The following is a 20,274-nucleotide window of genomic DNA, read 5'->3' as shown; positions in this document are numbered from 1 at the left end:
GGCACCTTTTGGGATGAGCACTGGGTGTTGTATGGAAACCAATTTGTCAATAAATTTCATATTAAAAAAAAAAACAAAACCATGGCAGTACCAAATGCTGATGAGGAGAGACTGAATCTCTCATACATTGTTGGCGAGAATGTTAAATGGTGCAGGCACTCTGAAAAATAGTTTGGCAATTTTTTTTTAAACGCTAGCAATCACCCCCTAGGCATTTATCCAGAGAAATGAAAACTTTTGTCCACAGAAAAATCTGTACACAAATATTTATATCAGCTTTGTAATAACCAAAATCTGTAAACAGCCAAATGTTCTATAACTGTAGTACATCCGTACCATGGAATACTACACAGTGACAGAAGAAACAACTAGTGATAGATGCAGTGATCTCACAAGGTTGCGTACTGTATGATTCCATGTATATAACATTCTCAAAATGACAAAATTAGAACAATGGAGAATATCTTGTTAGTTGCCGTGGGTTAGGGATGTTGGGGAAGTAGGGAGCTAGGTAGCACAAGGAAGATCTTTGTGGTGATTGAATAGTTCTGCATATTGATTGCTTACACTAAACAATGCCTGTGATAGAATGACATAGAAATATACATAAACATTGCACCAATGTCAGTTTCCTTGTTTTGACATTGTGCTGTAGTTATTCAAAACAACATTTGGAGAAACTATGTAAAGGCTACACAAGATTTCTCTACTGTCTTTGCAACTCCCTCTTAATCTATAATAATTTCAAGATAAGATTTACATTAAACTAAAAAACGAAGACAGTTCGAGCCAGAAGATGTATGTATTTGGTGAGACATTTTCTCCTGGTTGCAAGGAGCAATGGATTTGGAGTCATTTGGGACTTCATGGCTTACCAACTGTGTGGCCTTAAGAAAGTCAATTGACCTTTCTGAGCTTGAGTTCTATTGCAGAGAATGGTCTTTATCAATTTCCTAGCCCAAACTTTAGTCATTTGTATATCTTCTTACAAACTTAACAAGCTGCCATATTATCTACAGGCTGTAGTGTTACATATTTGTTGTCTCCCACCCCCATCAGAATGCAAGAATTTGCTTTCTTCTTCTCTCAGAACTCTGTCTAGTACAGAGATTCACACCAGCCAGTTCACCAGTCCTCCCTGCAGGACCTGAGAGAAGTGGTCAGGCAGACTCCATATGTAGCATTTGGACACCAGGAACCACCCCATCTCCCAGACAGTCCAACCAGTTTCAGATGGTTCTAATCATCAGAGCTCTGTCCCATTAGTGAAAACCTGCCCCGCTGCTGTTTCCAGCCAAGACTTCTGGTTCTGCCCTCTAGGCCTGCATAGAACATGTCTTTCAGAAGATAGTGACCCTACCTCTCATCCACCCATCACTGCTTTTCAGGTTAATAGATCCCTCCTTCCATCGTTATTCAGGCACAATCCCCCCAGGGTAGTAGAAAGAACATGTGCTCTTGAAACAAGTAAGCCAGACCCGAATCCAGACCTCAGTCCTAAGCACTGTGTAACCCTGGGCAAATTACATTTGCCTATCGGGATCCTGTGAGGATTCTAGGGGCTCATGTATGGAAAGTGCTTACGGTGGCTACTGAAAGACAGTAAGGCTTCAGTGGATGGCTTCACGCTCACTGCTTTTCCGGGAGAAGGGACTACTTGGATATCAAGGGCAAAACAGGTCTCCTGATATCCACCAGGCTGTCCCTGATACCTGCAACTGTAAGAAGAGAGTAGACTGGAAGAGCCCTGGGCCCATCAAAAGGTGTAAAATGACTATACCACAGACTAAGGACTCCAAAAAGAAAACCCAATGGACTCACAGACACACTTACTGATGGAGCCCAGGCAGTCTCCCCTTTTTGTTGGAGAATCTGGCGAGGGGGGAGGGTAGATATTTTTGCTGTACTCTTTGATGGCTGAAGTCTAAGAAAGTCGCAGAAGGAGCCAGTATTAAGGATGTGGAGTAGGAAATAAGGAGTAAAGGCATAGTTAAAGAGTTGGATGTTGGGCTGGGTTAGGAGGGTCTTAGTCTGGTTTTTTTCTTGCCCGCAGTATGACCCGAGGCAAACATCTTCCACTCTCTGAGGCTGCATTTAAATAGCTGAGAAATGCCGGTTCTAAGATCTATCAGGGTATGAGTGAATACCAACCTGCATTCATTAATTCATCATTTTCAACAAACGTGCATTGGACCCTCTGGATATACAGAAATTATAGCCAGTCCCTACCTTCAGGGGCTCACTGTCAAAAGTTGCCTTTGACAATGTCAGTCTGATAGGGGAGATGAACTAGAAAAATCCTTAGTCCCAACACAACATGAAAAACATTATGGCAGAAAGAAGGAAGCAGAAAGGCTGTGAGAACATAAGGGAGGAGGCTCCATTGCCCAAGGAGAGGAGCTTGAAAGGCTTCTTGGAAAGTGGGTCCATTCTCTCCACAGTGTCACAGACTCGTGACAGACTTCTAGGTCCTCTGCTAATTAATGCCTTCGGCCTTCTCAGATGATGTCTCGAGAAGGGCTCTGAACATTGGATCATCGATTTATGTTGCTAACCCACAAGCTGATGGGTGGTGGGGTGCTCTGCCCTTCTCTGATTTATTGTCCATGACTCAGCTGTACCCAAGACAATAAAATCCGAGTGAAGACCAACCTTTCCCGGCACATCAGTATGCTGCCGGATCGTTCCTCTTCCCTCTCAGGATACATTAAACTCTTGTTCCTGGCCTTACCTGTCCTTGTGCTCCTGGCTTAGGCTTCCCCAGGTAACCAGACCATGGAGAGGAGGGAAAAGGGAGTGAGAATGGGGTTCTACGCATAGAATTATTGAAAAACTGATCATGTGCGGCAGTGAAGACAATCTACAGAGATAACTGAGATGTAGTGAAAAGCCTTGGTATAGTGACTACGTCCCATAATAAGGGTGGTCTGTCACTTCTGACCATTATGGTGTTTTTCATGATGGCAAATATGGGCGGAGCCCAAGGTTTCTCATATGATGTCCCCTCTGTATGCAGAAGCAACTGCAGCATCCCTGGTGTCCTTAATATCCTTGTCCCAAATGTCAACGGGGTCTCATCCCAGGTGTCTCTCACTCCAACCTACTTTCAATTGATACTGCCTCTGATAATAACAGGTCCCATTACTTTGCTTCTCCATTGTTATGTGGACTTGAACGTTCCTTTAAAGCAATCAGAAGAGCTATCTTGCTCTTGTCTTAGAACACGTATAGTGAAAAATTTGTAGGTTGACGCCCGATATCTGGAGTTTTGTAAAAACAGGCTCAAGGTGTGGACTGGTTAAGGCAGGTGATTCTGGATTCCAGATTGAACGTGGCCATAGCTCTAACAATATGATAGATTTTATGACTGAGCAGTGGATAACTTTCTGACGGAAATATTTTCTGCTTAAGCTTCCTGGGGATTCTAAAGTTTATTGTTTTTTCATGTTTGTCCTTGAGAGGGGCACCTAGGTGGCTCAGTCGGTTAAGCATCCGACTTTGGCTAGGTCATGATCTCACGGCGCATGAGTTTGAGCCCCGTGAGGGGCTCTGTGCTGACAGCTTAGAGCCTGGAGCCTGCTTTGGATTCTGTGTATCTCTCTCTCTGCCCCTATCCACCCCCCCCCCCAACCCCAACCGCCGGCTCTCTCTGTCTCTCAAAAATAAGTAAACGTTAAAAAAAAATTAAAAACCACAAACTTTAATGATTATCCTTGGGCGGGGCGGGGGGGCTGCTGGGCAGAGAGAGGGAGACACAGAATCTGAACCAGGCTCCAGTCTCTGAGCTGTCAGCATAGAGCTGGATGCGGAGCTCGAGCTCAAACTCACAAACCACAAGATCATGACCTGAGCCAAGTCGGACGCTTAACCGACTGAACCACCCAGGCACCCCTAAAGATATTTTTTAATGTTTATTTATTTTTGAGAGACAGAGAGAGCGCGCAAGCAAGCAAGCAAGCAAGCAAGCAAGAGTGAGAGGGGCAGAGAGAGAGGCAGACAGAGGATCTGAAGCGGGTATGCCCTGACAGCAGAGAGCTCAATGCAGGGCTCGAACTCACCAACCGTGAGATCATGACTTGAGCCCAAGTGAGATGCTTAACTGACTGAGCCACCCAGACGTCCCTAAAGTTTATGATTTTTATTTTCATGATTTCCTTTTGGATTATTGCTGCTAAAAGCTGCACCCTCTCTTGGATCAGCTTTTCAAACCGAAAATCTTTGTCAATCACTGAGTTGTTCTAGAAGCAAAAGAAGGTAATTCTGGGCTAATACTGAGTTGGTTTCAGCCTGCTTTAAACTCTAGTGAGGGCTGATTGGTCTTGGGGAGGGAATTAGAGCTGCAAAAGACATTTTGGGGAAAGAATTTGCACATTGATTCATGGAATCAGAGTCCTCTTAATTCTGATTTGTCCATTCTGAACATCCAAGTGAGAAAGAGAGACTCGGGAATTATCTTCCAGGAGGGGAGTTTGGGGAAAAACACAAATAGAGGGAATCAAGATACTATGATCTCTCAAAGGAACCCAGGGTGTTGGGGAAGTTGGGTGTGTACTCTGTGTTTTATAGATCCAGATAAGGTTGAGCCACAATGTCCTCTAAGTGCAGAGTTTTACACCGTCCAGAATATCAGCCTGCAGGTCGGCAATATACACTGAACTTTCAATGTTCAAAGCCCTGTTCTAGGGCGTCATTTGGGTCATGCACCTGGAACAGTGCCTGGGACACGCTCTGGTGTTCAACAAAGCACTGTTGAGCGAATAATGAACAGAGTGGGGCAAAAACAGGAAATTAAAGGTATAGGTCCATTCCTTGGCAGGCACCTAGATTTGGGGACAAGGAGGAACGAGTGTTGGTGAGACTGAAAAGCGACAGGTGAAAACATCACAAGTACAGAAATAAATTCCAGTTAGAGCTGGTTGAAGGAAGGGAGATAACTACTCTTATCTTGTACATGTCGCGACCGGTATTAAGCATTTCTACATGGACAGGCTTATTTAATTTTCCCAAGAATGCCATTACATTTTGATAGTTCATTCTAACCATTATTACTATAATACTAACATCCTTAGTCGAATAGTCTCCACTCTTTTTCATGTATTTTGTTTATTCATCTTTTTGTTTATTTTGATAGATGGATGGGTCAAAAGGTGCAGTTGTAGAATTGGCAGATGCAGGCAATCTTGCAAAGAAAATGAGAAGAAGAAAGAAAAATGTGGGCCAAAAAGAATTTGCTGCATCCCTGATGGAAAGCACATATCCTTAAACCCTTATGAGAAACAACAGATAAGATGTCAGTTTAAGGCAAGAACAACTCAACATCCACCAACTCCTGACGTAAGACGTTTAACAGCCAGAATAATGAGTCAGTAAAGGACCTACATGGTCCCTAGCTCCTTAGACACCTGCTGGGTCTTCACATAATCCATGAAAGAAAATATGGTCATTCCAGCTCTCTTTCCGTCCTGCCTCTTTAGTCCTCTGTAGCCTGATATCTCTAGGTTGTCCCAGGGTTTGACTGATATTACTGGTTCTCACTGTAAGACAGTTTTATAGGATCTAGATTCTGAATTCCTAAGCCTCTGACCAGGTGCTGCTAGGTCCCTCAACATGGAAGTTTTCCAGGCTAACGCAGCTTCCATCTTAGCCACACATTCTTATCTAACGCCTCATCCTAGACTCTTGAGGTAGGTCAGTGTGTTCGGTCCGGAGGTCTTCTTTTGCCTCTTTAGCTCAAGGTTTAGCCCAAGATTCTGCCTCTTGGGCTCACTCTTGGAATTTATCCCTTACCCCAGTTCCCTAATCGCACTTGGCTTTCCAAAGATTGGCGTGCCCTCTGACTGGGAAACAACCATTGCCACCCTACCCAAATGAAAGGGGAAAAGAGTAAAACAAAACAAAACACACACACACACAAACAACCAGTACCCCCAAAACAAAAGAACAACCCCCCAAATCCTCAACATTTACTGAGAACTTATGGGTGCAAGGCCTTATCCTAAGCATGTTACATACATAGTCTCCTTTTGTCCTAACAGGTAGCTCCATGAGGTTAACAGCGTAGTTTTATGTCTCTTTGCCAGAAGGGGAAACCAAGTCACAGAGAGTTTAAGCGACTTGCCCCAGGTACCGTTGACCACTGAGCTAATAGTTCAGTAGCAGGATTTTGAACCCATGATGCCCGAGTTTAGACATTATGCTCCTTCCCAGTGGAAAATCATTACTGCAGCACCCAGAACCAACCTCTTTAACGTGGAAGGTGTGGCGGAGGGCAAGGACTTGTGAGCCTCCTTATGGTTAAAATGTGTAACAAATCCAGCCCTAACTTGCATATCCAGGCACAAATAGAAATGATCCCGAGTTGCAGTTAAGGAAGGAGTTGTTCCCACTTAGCAGTCTTAGTTCAGAGGCCAATGCCAGTCAGGTCTAAGAGGAAAATTATCCCTTGCCTCTGTTGACGTAATAATCTGGAGAACACAGTCTGGAGACAGTTTGCAGCAATCCTCACCATCGTGGCAGATTCTAACCATTCAATGCCTTTCTCAAAGGACTTTCACATCATTTTCCTCATTTCCCTCCAACCATCTACCATCCCAAACCTCAGAAGAGGTCCTTAGGATAGCTGGAGAGTGGATCTGAGGCTGGATCTCCGCTTACGTAGGCACAGAGATGCCAAATAATATTTAAACTTTAACCCAGACCACACCAACGGCTGCAGAAAAGCCTTAGAAGCCACCTGTTCTTGTACACGTTTTTCTGCGTTTCTGGCTAGAGAAATTATGCCTACCAGCGGACGCGGGTGTCAGAGGGTTGTATAAACATGCCTCCAGACCATAGTCCCAAAGAAGTGAAAAGGGTGCAGCGGAAATTCAGATGCACTAATAGGATGTGACTGGATCTATCCCCTTACTACTCTGAGCCTCCTTTTGCCCACTCCCAAAATGAAAGTGTTGGACTAGGTAATAAACTCCATAAGCCTTTCAACTCCCAAAGCCTTCTTCATTCTTCCCATTATGGTAAAAATCCACTCTCTGGATCCATGACTTCAGATTCCACTTTAGAAAGCAAAGGCATGGATGGGGCGCCCGGGTGGCTCAGTCGGTTAAGCGGCCGACTTCAGCTCAGGTCACGATCTCGCGGTCCGTGAGTTCGAGCCCCGCGTCGGGCTCTGTGCTGATGGCTCAGAGCCTGGAGCCTGCTTCCGATTCTGTGTCTCCCTCTCTCTCTGCCCCTCCCCCGTTCATGCTCTGTCTCTCTCTGTCCCAAAAATAAATAAAAAACGTTAAAAAAAAAAAAAGAAAGCAAAGGCATGGAGGATGACAAGACGGAGAAACAGGAAATTGGCCTCAACCTAAGTATTCAAACCATAATCCTAAAATATGTCTTAGTTATCTTCTTGTTCCTCACTGCCCCCTACACATCACGTCGGCTACAAAGACCTTCCAAGGCTGCCTCCATAGCACCTGTTTTCCATCCCGGCCTCTGCTATTCCCATTCAACCATCATCTTTTCTTGCCCATTGTTATTGGCTGACTGTGTCCCCTCAAATTCATATAGTCGAGTCTTAATCCCCAGTATCTCAGAACATGACCACCTTTGGAAATAGAGTCTAAATTTAAAGAAGCAATTAAATAAAGATGAAATCATTAGGCTGAACCCTAATCCAATATGACTGGCATTCTTATAAGAAGAGGAGGTGAGGACACAGAAGAAAAACCACGTGAAGACACAGGGAGAAGATAGCCATCTACAGGTCAAGGAACAAGGCCTCAGAGGAAATCAACTCTGCTGACACCTTGACCGTGGACTTTTTAGCTTCCAGAATTGTGAGAAAATAAATGTCTGTTGTTTAAGCCACTTAGCCTGTGATACTTTGTCATATTAATACAACATACATACACATACACATACTTTGAAGTATTAATACACATACTATAACGCTTATATCCCACTTGTGTTTTGGTCTCCCATCATCCCTTTGACTCCCTCCATTGTTTCCATATAGTTGCCAGTGGATCATTTCTGAAACCCAAATCTGAAATTTTTATTTTTCCTTTCAAACTCTTCAAAAGCTGTATGATGATTACACAATTCTATACTTCCTTTGTGATCATCCCTGTTCACCTCAAACTCTCCCTTTCCATTCCCACCATGGACCTCACAAGCAACTTGTGTTCTTTGAAATTCATGTTTCTCACCCTTTTTTTTTCTCCCTCTCTCTCCTTTTTTTTAATGTTTATTTATTTACGTAGAGAGAGAGAGGGAGAGAGAAAGAGAACTCAAGCAGGCTCCATGCTATCAGGGCAGGGCCCGATACAGGGCTCAATCCCATGAACCCTTAGGTCATGACCTGAGCTGAAATCAAGACTCAGACACTCAGCCGAATGAGCCACCCAGGCACCCCCTCGCCCTTTTTAAAAATAGGCTTCCCCTTTTGCTGAGAAGCTTCTTCTTGCCAAACAAACATGCTTTTCTCTAAGTAACACCTAAACAATACTTCTACCTGCCCTAAGCCATGTATATTCTTTCTTTCCTCACCACCAGAAGGGTCCTTTTATTTATTTACCTTAAATTTTTTTACAAATAACATTTGCTTATATTTAAGGCATATAATGTGGTGATTTGATATATGAACACACAATCTAGTTAATTTAACACGCTTATCACCTCAAATAGTTATCTTTTTTCTAGATAAGAGCACTTAAGATCTACTATCTTAGCAAATTTCAAGTACACGATAAGGTTCTCTTAGCAAATTTCAAGTATAAAATAAAGTATTAATAATAACAGTCACCATGTTGTATGTTAGATCACCAGAATTTAATCATCTCATAACTGAAAGTTCATACCCTTTGACCAACGTCTCTCCATTTCAATGCCTACCTTCTCCTCCTCCAAACCCTGGCAAACGCCTTTCTGCTCTTTTCTGTGAGTTCAGCTAATTTAGATTCACCATATAAATGAGATCATAGAGGATTTGTTTTCTGTGTCTGGCTTGTTTCACTTAGCGTAACGTCCTCCAGGTTTATCCAAGTTTCCAAAATGGGAGGATTTCCTTCTTTCTAACACTGGATAATATTCCACTGTAAATGCGTGTACTTGTATATGTACATGTGATATTTAGATACCAAATTTTCTTTATCCATTCATCCACTGGCAAGCATTTAGGTAGTTTCCGTATCTTGGCTATTGTGAATAATGCTGCAGTGATATCTCTTCAAGATACTGTTTTCATTTCCTTCAGCTATATACCCGGAAGTAGAATTGCTTCATTTTTAGATGAAGTAGATAGCCTCATTTTTAACTTTTTGGGGAGCTTCTGTACTGTTCTTCATGATGGTTGTATTGATTCACACTCCACCAGCAGTGTACCAGCAACCCCCTTTCTTTATGTCCTTGTAAACACTTGTTCTCTGTCTTGTCTTTGGTATAATAGCCATCCTAACAGATTGAATGAATATTTCATTGTGGTTTTGATTTACATTTCCCTGATGATTAGTGATGTTGTATACCTCTTCATATAACTATGGACCATTGCATGTCTTCTTTGGGAAAATGTCAGCTCAGGTCCTTTGCCCATTATTTAAATGGATTATTTGGATTTTTTGCTACCGAGCTGTATGAGTTCCTTACATATTTTGGATATTAACTTTTTATCAGATGTACAGTTTTCAAATATTTTCTCTCCTTCTGGAGGTTGCCTCTGCATTCTGTTGTGCAGAGACATTTTAGTTTGATGGGGTCTACTTACTTTTACTTTTGTTGCCTGTGCTTTTGGAGTCAAACCCAAAAAATCAGGGTTGCCTGCGTGGCTCAGTCAGTTAAGTGTCTGAGTTCAGCTCAGGTCATGATCTCACCGTTCATGAGTTCGAGCCCTGCATCAGGCTCTGTGCTGACAGCTCAGAATCTGGAGCCTGCTTGGGATTTTCTGTCTTCCTCTCTCAAAAATAAATAAGCATTAAAAAAAAAATTTTTTTTAATCCACAAAATCATTTCCAATGTCATGAAGATTTTCCCTATGTTTTTTGATCGGAGCTTTATGGTTTTAGGTCTTCTGTTTAAGTCATTAATCAGTTTTGAGTTGATGTTTTTTGGTATGGTATAAGATAAGTGTCCAATTTTATTTTGATGCATGTAGATACCCAGTTTTCCAAGTAACATTATTGAAGAGACTAGCCTTTTCCCACTGTGTTTTCTTTGTGCCTTTTTCAAAGATTAGTTGGCCATACATAAATGGGTTTATTTCTGGGCTATTCTATAGGTCTAATGTGTCTGTTTTTATGCCAGTACCATACTGTTTTGATTACTATAGCCTTGTGGTATATTTGAAATCAGGAACTGTGACGCTTCCAGTTTTATTCTTTCTCAAGATGGATTGGGCTTATTGGAGATTTTTGTGGTTCCATATGAATTTTAGGATTATTTTCTCTATTTCTATGAAAAAAGCCATTGGAATATTAATAAGGATTACATTTAATCTGTAGATTGCTTTGGTAGTATGGGCACCTTACAATATTAATTCTTCCAATCCATGAACACAAGGTATTTATTTTCTATTTATTTGTGTCTTCTTCAATTTCTTTCATCAGTGTTTTATAGTTTTCAGTGTACAGGTCTTTCACTTCTTTGGATAGATTTATTCTTTTTTTTTTTTTTCAATATTTATTTTTGGACTTTGTTTCTTATCAAGTTTGGAAATAATAGTCTTTTAATTGGAGCATTTAGCTTATTTGCATTTAAGTTAATTAATTTATTTTGTTTTTTTCAGTCATTTTATTTTATTACAATTTTTTTAATGTTTATTTACATTTGAGAGAGAGAGAGAGAGAGAGTGGAAGAGGAGCAGAGAGAGAGACACACACAGAATCTGAAACAGGCTCCAGGCTCTGAGCTGTCAACATAGAGCCCAGCATGGGGCTTGAACCCATGAACCGTGAGATCATGACCCAAGCTGAAGTCAGATGCTCAACCGGTTGAACCACCCAGGGGCCCCACCAGTCATTTCAGAAATAGTGTTGTTTTTTTTTAATTTCTCCTTCTTGTTTTACATTCTTTTTTTTTTTTACAGCATCATCAGTCTTTAATAACGTATAGGCAAAAGCTAAAAAATAGTTAATAATAATACAGAGGACACACACAGCTTATAAAAACAGTTGTGGATCTACAAATGTGGAGGGGTTCTTGGCACTTTCGCACAGACACAAAAATAAAGACTATTGTGACTAGCATCCCTAGAAAAGCAGCCTGCAGAGACACCCCAGTTGGGGGGGTGGGCCAGGGGAGGGGTAGCCCTCGTTCACCCAGATGCATTCTCCAAACAACCTTCTTTGGCCCCAAAACATATCTAAAAATATGGAACGCTTCACGAATTTGCGTGTCATCCTTGCACGGGGGCCACGCTAACCTTCTCTGTATCGTTCCAATTTTAGTATACGTGCTGCCGCAGCGAGCATTTGGTTTACATTCTTATATCCATCTTTTCTTGTATTCTTTTGGCCTAATAGAAATTTTATTATTTCTTTTTCCTTCTGTTAACTTGTTACTTACATGGTTTTTGTCTTTGGTTTACAATTCTTTGAGTGGCTACCCTAGAAATTATAGCACGCATCCTTTCCTTATTATAGTCTAATGTAAATTATTGCTTTTGCCAACATGCTAGGACCTTAGAACACTTTCACACCAATAATCTCCATTGTACATTTTATATTACTATGGTTATGCATTTAACTCTGCAAATATTATTATAATTAGTGCTCATCCCGAAAGGTGCCCTTCTTATTGCCCATCACCCATGCAACCTACCCCACCCCCACCACCTAGCAACCCTCAATTTGTTCTCTGTATTTAAGAGTCTCTTATGGTTTGCCTCCCTCTCTGTTTTTGTCCTATTTTTCCTTCCCTTCCCCTATGTTCATCTATTGAGTTTCTCAAATTCCACATGTGCGTGAAATCATAAGAGATCTGTATTTCTCTGACTTATTTTGCTCAGCACAATACCCTCTAGTTCCATTCACATTGTTGCAAATGGCAAGATTCCATTCTTTTTCATCGCCGAGCAGTATTCCATGGTATATGTATACCACATCTTCTTTATCCATTCATCAGATGATGGACATTTGGGCTCTTTCCATAATTTGGCCCCTTCAAATCAGCACTTTTGTATCCTTTGGATAAAATCCTGGTAGTGCAATTGCTGGGTCGTAAGGTAGTTCTATTTTTAATTTTTCGAGAAACCTCCGTATTGTGTTCCAGAGCGGCTGCACCGGCTTGCCCTCCCACCAGCAGTGCAAAAGGGTTCCCCTTTCTCTGCATCCTCGCCAACATCTGTTGTTGCCTGAGTTGTTAACTTTGGCCATTCTGCCAGGTGTGAGGTGGTATTTCACTGTGGTTTGGATTTGTGTTTCCCTGATGAGGAGTGATGTTGAGCATTTTTCTCATGTGTCTGTTAGCCATCTGGATGTCTTCTTTGGAAAAGTATGAGTTACACTATTTTTATTAATAACTCATTTGGGGCCTCAATTTCCGAGTGATATTGAGATCCTCATGGTTTGTTACCTTTGTGTAGCCTGGCTTAACTGAAAAGGTGCAGGACAAAGCCTCTCTCTCCTGGACAGAATGTGTGACTAATTTGCATACACAAATCATGCCCTTAAAGTTTCAGGAAAAAAAAAATCACGCCCTTAAAGAATAGGGCCATTCGAATTGGAAGTCAGCATGGTGTGAATACCCTTGCAGAGAATTCTGGGCATAACCTAAGTCTCTCAGGTCTCTTTTTAAAATAATCATTTTAATTGAATCATAACGTGTCTACAGAAAAGTGCAAAAATCCTAAGTACGTAGTCTGATGAATTATCATAAAATGAACAAGCCCATGTAACCGTTACCTCGGTCAAAAAATAAAACTTTACTAGCATTATGGAAGTTCATCTTATTTTCTTTCGTAAAAGTTATCGCTATCTTGATTTCTTTAAAAACCTTTTTTTTAATGTTTAATTTTGAGAGAGAGAGAGAGAGTGAGCAGGGGAGGGGCCGAGAGAGAGGGAGACACAGAATCAGAAGCAGGCTCCAGGCTCTGAGCTGTCAGCACAGGGCCCGACTTGGGGCTCGAACTCATGAACCGCGAGATCACGGCCTGAGCCAAAGTCAGACGCTTAACTGACTGAGCCACCCAGGTGCCCTCACTATCTTGATATCTAATTCCATATTAATTTTTTCTTATTTTCAAACTCTGTATAAAAGGGAATTATTTCTTCACTCACCATTGTACTTTTGGGTTTAATTAGTGTTATTTTGTGGAGAAATAGTCTATTTTCTTTGCAATATAGCATATTTATTCTCTTGTTGACATGCTTTAGAGTTAAGATAATGCTTCCATGAACATTCTTGTACATGCCTTTTGGTGAAAGTATGTTTCTGTTACGTATGTGCTTCAAGTGGCTATGGTGAAGCGTATGGAATTCGTATGTTCAATTTTTCTTTTATCTACCTACCAGCAGTATATGAGAGTCCCAGTCCTTCCCTATTCTCACCAACATATGAAATTGTCATGTGTTCAGCCACTTTGGCGTATGCCGAGTAACATCTCACTGAAGTTTTCGTTGGCTTTTCCTTGATAGCTAATGCGTATGGACACCCTGTCTTATGTCTGGTGGCCATTTAGATACCCAATTTTGTGAAGTGCCTGCTTATTCTTTTTCACTCTACGTGGTAAGCAAGCAAGGTAAACTATAATCTCAGTTCCTCTGTACCCTCTACATCTACTTAGCACAATCCCAGAATTTTATTTGCTTTCTTGGCTGGAGCCTTTTTATCGAAGTCTACGGCTCCCACCTAACTTCCCTCCTCCGATCATGAATCTTCATAGAATAAAAGACAGACACGGGAGGCTGGAATGCAATTTTATCGTGAAAATATTTGACAGGAAGTTTTCCAGAAGGGGAAATCGTTGAGGGTCTTCAGTAAAAAGGCATACTTGTGGTGATTAATCTTGGCCACTCAATTTCCTTCGCTATAACATTAGTAAGGATGGTTGAATCTGAGTTAATGCAGCACCTTCTGTTGTGACGACAGAAGTGAACTTCCGTTTCATCTTTTCTGCATCGATCTCTGCATACTCCATAGCCTTGGTGACATTTAGATGTTTCTTCTATCTTCGATCTTTTGAATGCTTTTTTCATGCTTCCTGGGAAAGATATGGCTACGGTCAGTCTCTATGCAGCCATGATGACAGAAGACATAGAATGCGAAGGTAACTTGCTAAGAGTTACCTAAACGTCAGCCTTTGTTATAGTTATTGTTGTTGTTGTTGCTACTATTGCTGTTATTATTAAAGGTATTTCCCCGAGAGTTTAAGACTACAGACTTTGCCTACGGGAGTACTTGTGGGGCAGGTTCCCATTTGCCTGAACAGAAATGTGCTTCTGATGCTTAGCTCCTTGGACATAGCCAGATTCTACTCTAAGGCAGGACACAGGCATATTAGTGCACATGTTTATCAGTGCCTCATTGCTTTGAACTAATAAATATGTATTACAGGTGGAACCCCCTTTGCAGTGCCCACCTTCCCAGAAACAGGTACTGTGTATCCATGTGCACGTTGGCGTGGATACATGTATACAACTCAATTTATTCACAGATCCACTATCACATACAAACTGAACACGGACACACCCACAGGCGTGTGTTCACAACCACGCATCAATGCACAGGCCAACAAACTAGTTAGTCAGATATATACACATGGGTATACAAGCCTTCCGTCTGAAAATACTTTAATGGTACAGTTCCCTTCATATAGCTCGTATTCTGTAAGCATTACTCATTAGAAGCAGTTGGGTTTCTTAAAAAAAAAGTCCCTTGGAAAGAAAATAATGACTATCAAACATTTAAAACTACTTGTGCTGAGAATTTTTGTATGTTACTTCAATGAAAACTTACAACAAACTGTCAATTATTTCCATTGTTCACATAAGAAATCTGAAGCACCAAGAGAGACTGTTCCTGCTAAGGCCCCCAGATTGAAAAACGAGAGAGCCAAGGTTTAATTTCTGGTCTACGTGACTCAGAACTCTGGGGTGACATCAGGAAGACAATAGGCTAGGAAACTCCAGGCCCTCATTTCCTCCACAGAAACACCAACTAAGCATCATGTGGACCAAAGTAGCTTTGTGGGAACGCTAGAAACCAGTTAAAAAGTTGCATCAACTGGGGGGCACCTGAGTGGCTCAGTCAGTTAAGCATCTGACTCTTGGTTTCAGCTCAGGTTATGATCTCATGGTTCATGGGTTCGAGTCTGGCTTCGGGCTCTGCACTGGTAGCTCGGATCCTACTTGGGATTCTCTTTCTCTCCCTCTTTCTCTGCCCCTTCCCTGTTCGCACTCTCTCTCTCTCAAAATAAAATAAATAAATAAACATTAAAAAAAAAAAAAAAAAAGAAGAGGCTGCATCAACCAAGGGAACACCTGAACAAGAAAAAGCCACATTCAGAATGGTAGGAGCACTTGTGGCCTTTTGCTCAGTCTTGCTCCGCCCACTCCTTGGTGCAAGGTGGCATGGTCCGGAGGAAGCCACCGGATTCCCAGCTCCTCCCTCAGCATGGAAGGAAGGAAAAGAGTGGCATTTTCTTACAATATTCTGGCTTGTGTGTGGGCTGCCTGAGGAACTCATACCTGCCTTGCTTGACTCAGAGCATTGATGGGAATGGTGGCACAGTTTGGGTATCAGGTTGGCGAGGGCTGAAAGCAGCGGAGAGCACCTTGACTTGTGAGAGTTTCGGGGGACTATAGTCCCATAGGAGCCTCATGACAAGAGATTATGGAAAGAGGAATATAAGGCCTTGACAATAAACAGGTGTAAGTTTCTAAGAGAAATTAAGGCATTTAAAGCAACGTGTATATGGAAGGATCAGGGTTGGGGGAAGCACACCATAGGCCCAGGGAGGACATATTCCTGGAAGATGCCAGAGAGGACCTTAAGCTTTCACGAGATTAGTGACGTCTACCCCTGAATGGAGCCAGTATGTAAAGACTGGGAGTGGGAGCTGTTTTTCCAAATGACCGGTTTTCAAGAAGAGATCACAAGGCATACCAAGAACAGGGAAACAAGACTAACTCAAAGAAACAAAATAAATCTCCAGAAACTTACCTCAAAGAAGCACAGGCCTCAGACTTACCGATAGACTTTAAAACAGCTGTCTCAAATATACTGAAGGAGCTAAAGGAGAACACGGACAACCAAACAAGAGGAGGAAAATGATACATGAACAAAAGTAAAATCAACAAGAGAAACTGTAAAAATGGAATTAAACAGAAAATCTGGAGCTGAAAAATACGACAGCTGAAATGAAAGTTACTGTAGGGATTTAACAGCAGACACAGGAATTTCTACCACTCCCCCCCTTCAAAAAAAAAAGAAAGACACACATCAGTTTGAACAACTACTTGTGCACGAAAATACCTTCCCAAGAGCCAGTGGATTTCAGGTGAATGATTACAGAACCTCGGCGAAGCCCAGAAATAAGAAAAGGTACACGGAGTCACGCTATCACCCCTCCCCCACGCTCAGGCAGCCCAGTTCAGAAAGAGACACTTTCCCTGTAGGAGAGGGAGTGTAACATGAGTGCCCAGTTTGCACCGGTTAAGGAAATAACAAACATCAGACTGGAATAAATGGAATAGAGACCACGAAAGACAGAAAAGATCAACAAAACCAAGCTGGCTTTTTGAAAAGATAAGCAAAAGGGACAACGCTTAGCTAGATTAACTAAGAAAAAAAGAGAGAGGAATCAAATAAATAAAATGTTAAAGAGAGAAATTATAGGGGCGCCTGGGTGGCGCAGTCGGTTAATCGTCCGACTTCAGCCAGGTCACGATCTCGCGGTCCGTGAGTTCGAGCCCCGCGTCAGGCTCTGGGCTGATGGCTCAGAGCCTGGAGCCTGTTTCCGATTCTGTGTCTCCCTCTCTCTCTGCCCCTCCCCCATTCATGCTCTGTCTCTCTCTGTCCCAAAAATAAATAAACGTTGAAAAAAAAAATAAAAAAAAAAGAGAGAAATTATAACTCACACAACTGAAATACAAAGAATCGTAAGAGACCACTATCAACAATTGTATGCCAACAAATTAGATAACCTACAAAAAGTTGTATAAATACCTATAAACATCCGACTTACTAAGACTGAATCACGAGGAAATAAAAAATTTGAACACACTAATAATAAGTAAGGAGATTGAATCTGTAATCAAAAACCTCCCAACAAAGGAAAGCTCAGGATGATTTCACTGGCTAATTCTACCAGACATTTAAAGAAAATTTAACACCAATACTTCTCAAACTCTTCCAAAAAATCAAAGAGGAGAGAGGATGCTCCCAAATCCGTTTTATGAGGCCAGCATTGTTCTGATACCAAAGATAGTTAAGGACATTGCAAATAAAGAAAACTACAGATCAATATCCCTGATGAATACAGACGCAAACATTCTGAACAAAATACTTACAAACCAAATTTAACAGCACAGTGAAAGGATCATACACCATGATCAAATGGGATCTATCCTTGGAACGCAAGGAAGCTTCAACATATGCAAGTCAATAAATGAAATCCATCACATTAATAAAATGAAGGATAAAAAATCATATGATTATCTAAATAGATGCAGAATGAGTATTTGACAAAATTCAAAATACTTTCCTGATAAAATCTCTTGGGACATTGGGTATAGAAAGAATATAATATACGTCACCATAATAAAGTCCGTATATGACAACCCCACAGCTAACATCATACTCAACAGTGAAAATTTGAAAGCTTTCCTGCTAAGATTTGAACAAGAAAAGGCTGTACACTACTCCTATTTATTATAGTACTAGATGTCCTAACCACAGTGGTTAGACAAGAAAAAGAAACAAAAGTCATCCAAATCAGAAAGGAAGAAGTAAAATCATCGTAATTTTGCTTCCCTTCCCTTATGTTCATGATATGATCTTACATATAGAAAACCTTAAAGATTCCATCCCAAAACTGTTACAAGTGATAAAGGAATTCAGTAAAGTTTTAGAATACAAAATCAACATACAAAAATCAGTTGTATTTCTGAACACTGTTAACAAACCATCTGAGAAAGATATAAAGGGAACACTGCCAATCACAATAGCATCAAAAACAATAAAATACTTGGGAATAAATTTAACCAGTGAAGTGAAAGATCTGAACACTGAAAATTATAAGACATTGGTTAAAGAAATTGAAGAAAACCCAAATAAATGGAAAGATATCCCATGTGCAAATTGAAAGAATTACTACTGTTAAAACGTCCATACCATCCAAAGCCATCAATGCGATCATTCCAATGACATTTTTCACAGAAACAGAAAAAGCCACCCTAAAATTTGCATAGAATCGCAAAAGACCTGAAAAACCAGAGCAGTCATGAGAGAGAAGAACCAAATGGGAGGCATCACAATTCCTGATTTCAAATTTTGTTATAAAAGTACAGTAATCAAACAGTAGGAGGCTGTCATCAAAATAGATACATCGACCAGTGGAATAGAACCTAGATCCCAGAGATAAGCCATGCATATAGGGTCAACTAATATTTGACAAGAGAGCCAAGAAGATTAAACGGAGAAAGGAGAGTCTCTTCAGTAAATGGTGCAAACAAAACTGGATAAGTGCATGTGCACTGGGTCCCTGTATTATACCCCTCACACGAATTAACCTGAAATGGATTAAAGACTTGGATGTAAGACCTGAAACGGCAAAACTCCTTGAAGAAAACATAGGGAAAAAGTGCCCTGACACTGGTTTCGGCAACAATTTTTTGGATGTGGCAACAACGGCGCAGGCCACAAAAGCAAAAATAAACAAGAGGGACTGTATCAAACTAAAAAACTCTCGCACTTAAAAAGAAACGATCAGCAAGATAAAAAGGCAACCTACAGAATAGGAGGAAACATTTGCAAACTATTTACCTGATCACACATTAATATCTAAATATATAAAGAACTCATAGAGAACAAACTGAGGGTTGCTGGAGGGGCTGTGGGTGGGGGGACGGGCTAAATGGGCAAGGGGCATTGAGGACACTTGTTGGGATGAGCACTGGCTGTTATACGTAAGAGGTGAATCACTGGATTCTACTCCTGAAATCATTATTGCCCTATATGCTAACTAACTTGGATGTAAATTAAAAAATAAATTTTAAAAAATCATAATAAAAAAATAAAGATTAATAAAAATTAATTAATTAACTAACTAACTAAATAAAAGAACTCCTACAAGTCACTGGCAAAACAACAAACAATCCAATTAGAAAATGGCGGGGGACCTGAACAGATATGTTTCCAGATAATACATATAAATGACCAACGGGTACATGAAAAGATGCTCAACGTCTTTAATCATCCAGGGAAATTCAAATCAAAATCACCTCACCCCTGACAGAATGGTTATCACCAGAAGACAAGAGATAGAAATTGTTGGCAATGTGCGGAGAGAAGGGAACACTTGGGTGCTGTTGGTGGGAATGTAAACTTGTATAGCCACTGTAGAAAATGGAATCGTTTCCTCAAAAAATTAAAAATGGAATTACCGTGTTATCTGGCAATCCCACTTCCAAGTACATACCCAAAGGAAACGAAACCACTGTCTTGAAAACATATCGGCACCCATATATCTATTGCAGCATTATTCACAATAGCCAGAACATGGAAACAACCTAAGTGTCCCATCAGTGAAGTAATGGATAAAGAGAATGGGACAAACGTAGGTATAGACACAGACACAGACACACAAACACACACAATGGACTGTTATTCAGCCATGAAAAAGAAGGAGATCTTACCTTTTATGACAATATGGATGGACGTAAAGGGCATTATGCTAAGGGAAATAATTCAGACAGAGAAAGACAACTACTGCCTATTCTCACTTATAAGTGGAATCTAAAAAACCTGAACTGAAAGAAACAAAGAGTAGAATGGTGGCTTTCAGAGGCTGGGGGTGGAAGAAATGGGCAGATGTTGGTGAAAGTGCACAAACTTCAGGTTGTACGATGAAGTTCTGGGGACCTAGTGTCTAGCATGATGACTATAATTAACAATAATGTGTTGTATAATTAAAAGCTGTTAGTAGAATAGATCTTAAATGTTATCATCCCATAAGAGAGAATTATGTGAGGAGATAGAGGTGTTAACTAACCTTTTTGTGGTGATCATTTTGCAGTATACGCATGTATCAAATCATCACATTGTACACTTACCCCTACATGTGTCATATCTCAA

At 40.9% G+C, this 20,274-nt stretch overlaps 1 protein-coding gene and 1 non-coding gene across 2 annotated transcripts; one reads left to right on the top strand and one right to left on the bottom strand.

Moving 5' to 3' along the window:
• Positions 1 to 2,670: 2,670 nt before the first annotated feature.
• DEFB115 (defensin beta 115) lies at positions 2,671 to 5,461 on the top strand. The gene is given in 2 exon segments (XM_043602660.1): positions 2,671 to 2,764; positions 5,132 to 5,461. Coding segments are annotated over 2 exon segments (333 nt in total). The 3' UTR covers positions 5,371 to 5,461.
• A 5,882-nt stretch (positions 5,462 to 11,343) lies between these two features.
• Positions 11,344 to 11,450, bottom strand: LOC122467476. Its single transcript, XR_006292984.1, has one exon. It is a non-coding gene; the product is annotated as a U6 spliceosomal RNA (small nuclear RNA).
• Positions 11,451 to 20,274: the final 8,824 nt, after the last annotated feature.

Source organism: Prionailurus bengalensis, chromosome A3 (assembly GCF_016509475.1).
Source record: "Prionailurus bengalensis isolate Pbe53 chromosome A3, Fcat_Pben_1.1_paternal_pri, whole genome shotgun sequence".
Classification (NCBI taxonomy): domain Eukaryota; kingdom Metazoa; phylum Chordata; class Mammalia; order Carnivora; family Felidae; genus Prionailurus; species Prionailurus bengalensis.
This window is presented reverse-complemented; position numbering and strand designations above follow the sequence as displayed.